This window comes from Rhincodon typus, unplaced genomic scaffold, assembly GCF_021869965.1.
Source record: "Rhincodon typus isolate 14 unplaced genomic scaffold, sRhiTyp1.1 hic_rhity00011322, whole genome shotgun sequence".
Taxonomy (NCBI): domain Eukaryota; kingdom Metazoa; phylum Chordata; class Chondrichthyes; order Orectolobiformes; family Rhincodontidae; genus Rhincodon; species Rhincodon typus.
In genome coordinates this window covers 4,026-7,175 of record NW_025976960.1, presented here as the reverse complement: position 1 = coordinate 7,175, position 3,150 = coordinate 4,026, and the positions used below count along the sequence as shown (strand labels likewise).

At 53.6% G+C, this 3,150-nt stretch overlaps 1 protein-coding gene across 1 annotated transcript in view; it reads right to left on the bottom strand.

The window, feature by feature from the left end:
* Positions 1 to 180: 180 nt before the first annotated feature.
* Positions 181 to 3,150, bottom strand: part of LOC125482502 (RLA class II histocompatibility antigen, DP alpha-1 chain-like) — a 6,725-nt gene continuing 3,755 nt past the window's right edge. The window contains exons 3-4 of the mRNA XM_048594586.1: positions 2,553 to 2,834; positions 181 to 890 (exon numbers count right to left, since the gene is read on the bottom strand). Of these exons, the coding sequence (XP_048450543.1) occupies positions 694 to 890; positions 2,553 to 2,834 (479 nt within the window). The 3' untranslated portion in view covers positions 181 to 693. The remainder of the gene's footprint in view (positions 891 to 2,552; positions 2,835 to 3,150) is intronic.

The window sequence follows — 3,150 nt, the reverse complement described above, 5'->3', positions numbered from 1 at the left end:
CTGACCCCTACCCTAACCCTGACCCCTACCCTAACCCTGACCCCTACCCTAACCCTGACCCTTACCCTAACACTGACCCCTACCCTAACCCTGACCCCTACCGTAACACTGACCCCTACCCTAACCCTGACCCTTACCCTAACACTGACCCCTACCCTAACCCTGACCCCTACCCTAACACTGACATTGCCTGACTGCTGACGCTGATCACAACCTTAATCTTGACCCTGACCACAAAGTGGACACTGACCCTGACCCTGCTCTGAACCTCACCTGACCCTGACCCTGTCTCAGACCCTGACCCTGACCCTGACCCTGTCTCAGACCCTGACCCTGCTCTGAACCTGACCCTGACCCTGTGTCTGACCCCAAACCTGCCCCTGTCCTCAGTTCCAATCCATACCCCACAGCGATTGTCTGGCGGGAGAGCGAAGGTTGGGGGTGGGGGGTGAGTGTGGGGGTGTGACAGGGATCTGCAGGGTCACCTCCAAGATGGTGGGAAAGGTCGGGAGGGAGGGCTAAAGGAGAGGTGGAGGAGCAGGTTGGGGGGGGAACGGTGGGGGTGGGGAGAGGAGACAGCAGAGAGAGCGACACTCTCTCAGACCTAGCGTTCACCGTCCTGGGGATGGGGGGAAGAGAGGGTGTCTCTTTGGAAAAGGCTGGGGCAGATCACACCCCCTCCCCGAAACATCCTCAGGCCGAGCTCGAGTGACATAAGCAGGAAGGCACTCGGACAATCAGACAATTCCAGATATTTACCAACGGCCGCCAGCAGCACAGCAAGATCCCAGCTATTATTCCCACCACCCCAAATAGCAGCCCACAAACTAACACGGCTAGTTGACCCGAATCCAGGGCAGATTCTTCCCAGAGATCGCCGGTTTCTGGTTCTATGTGGAAAAAAAAAGACAGAAAAGATTATTTGCAGCTGTTGGCATTTGGAACCCCCCCCCCCCCAACCTTTGCTGAGGACGTCTATAGCCAGGAGCTTGGATCCTGTTCATGTCCAACTTCTTAGAAGGACATCGCTCTTAAAGCATTAACACAGTGGCGGATCAAGTGGGAGGGGATGCTGCTTTATCCCAGACTTCTCGAGTGTTGCCGGAGCTGCCCCCGCCCAGGGCAAGAGGGGAGTGTTCCCTCACCCTCCTGACTTGTGCCTCGTCAATGGTGGGACAGGCTTTGGGGGGGGAAGAGTCAGGAGGGGAGTTACTCGCTGCAGGATTCCCAGCCTCTGACCTGCTCTTGTAGCCGCTGTATTGATATGGGGCTGGGTCCCAGTTCAGTTTCTGCTCAATGGGGACCCCCAGGATGTTGATAGTGGGGACTGGGGGGGGGATTCAGTGATGGTAACGCCATTGAATGTCAAGGGGGGGCAATGTTTAGATTCTTTCTCATTGGAGATGATCATTACTTGGCATTTGTGTGGCGCGAATGTCACATGCCACTTGTCAGCTTGAGCCTGGATGTTGTCTTGCTAGGTTCACAGAGTCGTACAGTGCGGAAACAGACCCTTCGACCCAGCCAGTCCGTGCCGACCCATAAACCCAAACTAAACTAGTCCCAGCTGCCTGCTTCTGGCACATATCCCCCCAAGCCTTTCCTATCCTTGAACTTATCCAAATGACTTTTAAAAGTTGTAATGTACCTATGTCCACCACTTCCTCTGGCAGTGCGTTCCACAGCAATGAAGGCTTTTGGTAAATCAAACAAAGGTGGAACTTATTAAATTAAAAATAGGACATTGGGTAGTGTTGTCAACCTCAAGATTCAGGTACATAATTCTTTGAAATTTGCGTCACCGGTAGTCAGGATGGGGAAGAAGGCGTTTGGCACGCTTGCCTTCATCCCTCAGACCCTTTGAGTGTAGGAGTTGGGGACATTACGGTGAGGTTGTACAGGACATTGGTGAGGCCTCTTCTGGAGCACTGTGTCCAGTTCTGGTAGCCCTGTTATAGGAACTGGAGAGGGTTCAGGAGAGATTCACCAGCATGTTGCTGGGAATGGAGGGTTTGAGCTATAAGGAGAAGCTGGGACTTTTTTTAAACGGAGCGTGAGGGTGTGACCTTATAGAGGTTTATAAAATCATGAGGTGCATGGATACGGTAAATAGCAAATTGGTTTTTTTTCCCACCGGGGTGGGCAAATTCAAAACTAGAGGCATATTTTTAAGGTGAGAGGAGAAAGATTTAATAAAGACACAAGGAGCAAATTCTTTATTGCACAGAGGCTGGTTTGTGTGTGGAATGAATTTCGAGAGGAAGTGGTGGGTGTGGGTACAGTTACAACGTTTAAAAGATGTTCAGATAAGTACAAGAATAGGAAAGGTTTGGTGGGGGTGCTGGATATGGGCCAGGAGCATAGTTTAGATGGGAACTATGGTCGGCACGGACTGGTTGGGCCGAAGGGTCTGTCTCCTTGCTGTATGACCCAATGGGTGAAGAAGGCAGCTCACTAACGCCTCCTTGAGGGGCAACAGTTACCAGCCCGGCCTGTTTCGCTGGAGGAAGCAAGGGGAGGGGGACGTTACCCGGGGTTTCAGTCGCTCTTACCCCAGAAGACCACTTTCTCCTCTCGGCTGATGTTGTGCCTCACGACACAGGAGTACAGGTGCCCGGGGCCCGGTCGGATGTGAGCGTACCATAATGCCTGGAATCGCCATCCCTCGCCAAAGAAGATCCTTGAGGAGTTGACGTCGGAGCCGAGGGGGGCGCCATCCAAATGCAGGCTGACGGCAACGGAGGGGGGGAATAGCCCAGTCACCAGGCAGACCAGAACGTTCGGCTGGCCCCACTCCACCAGCCTCTCCGGGTACAGGAAGATCTCGCCCACTTCTGTTCAGAGAAGGAACAAGACAGCTCCTGGGCATGTCATCAACGGTTCGAACCCGAGCCCGAGCCCAGCCTCCCCGGGGCCAAATAATACACACAGGCCTCGGGCCTGCTCTAGAGGGGAAGGGAAGGGCCTCAAATAAATTCGATTCACAAAGTCAGCGGTCTTGGTGACTGTTGCCCACTCGGCCCATCAAATCTGCACCAGTGACAAGAGAAATGACTCCAAGTCCGCACCAGGCCCACTTTCCCACACTCGGCCCAAAGCCTTTATGACATGTCAAGGGCGGGTACAGACACCTTGTTAAATCTCCTCCCC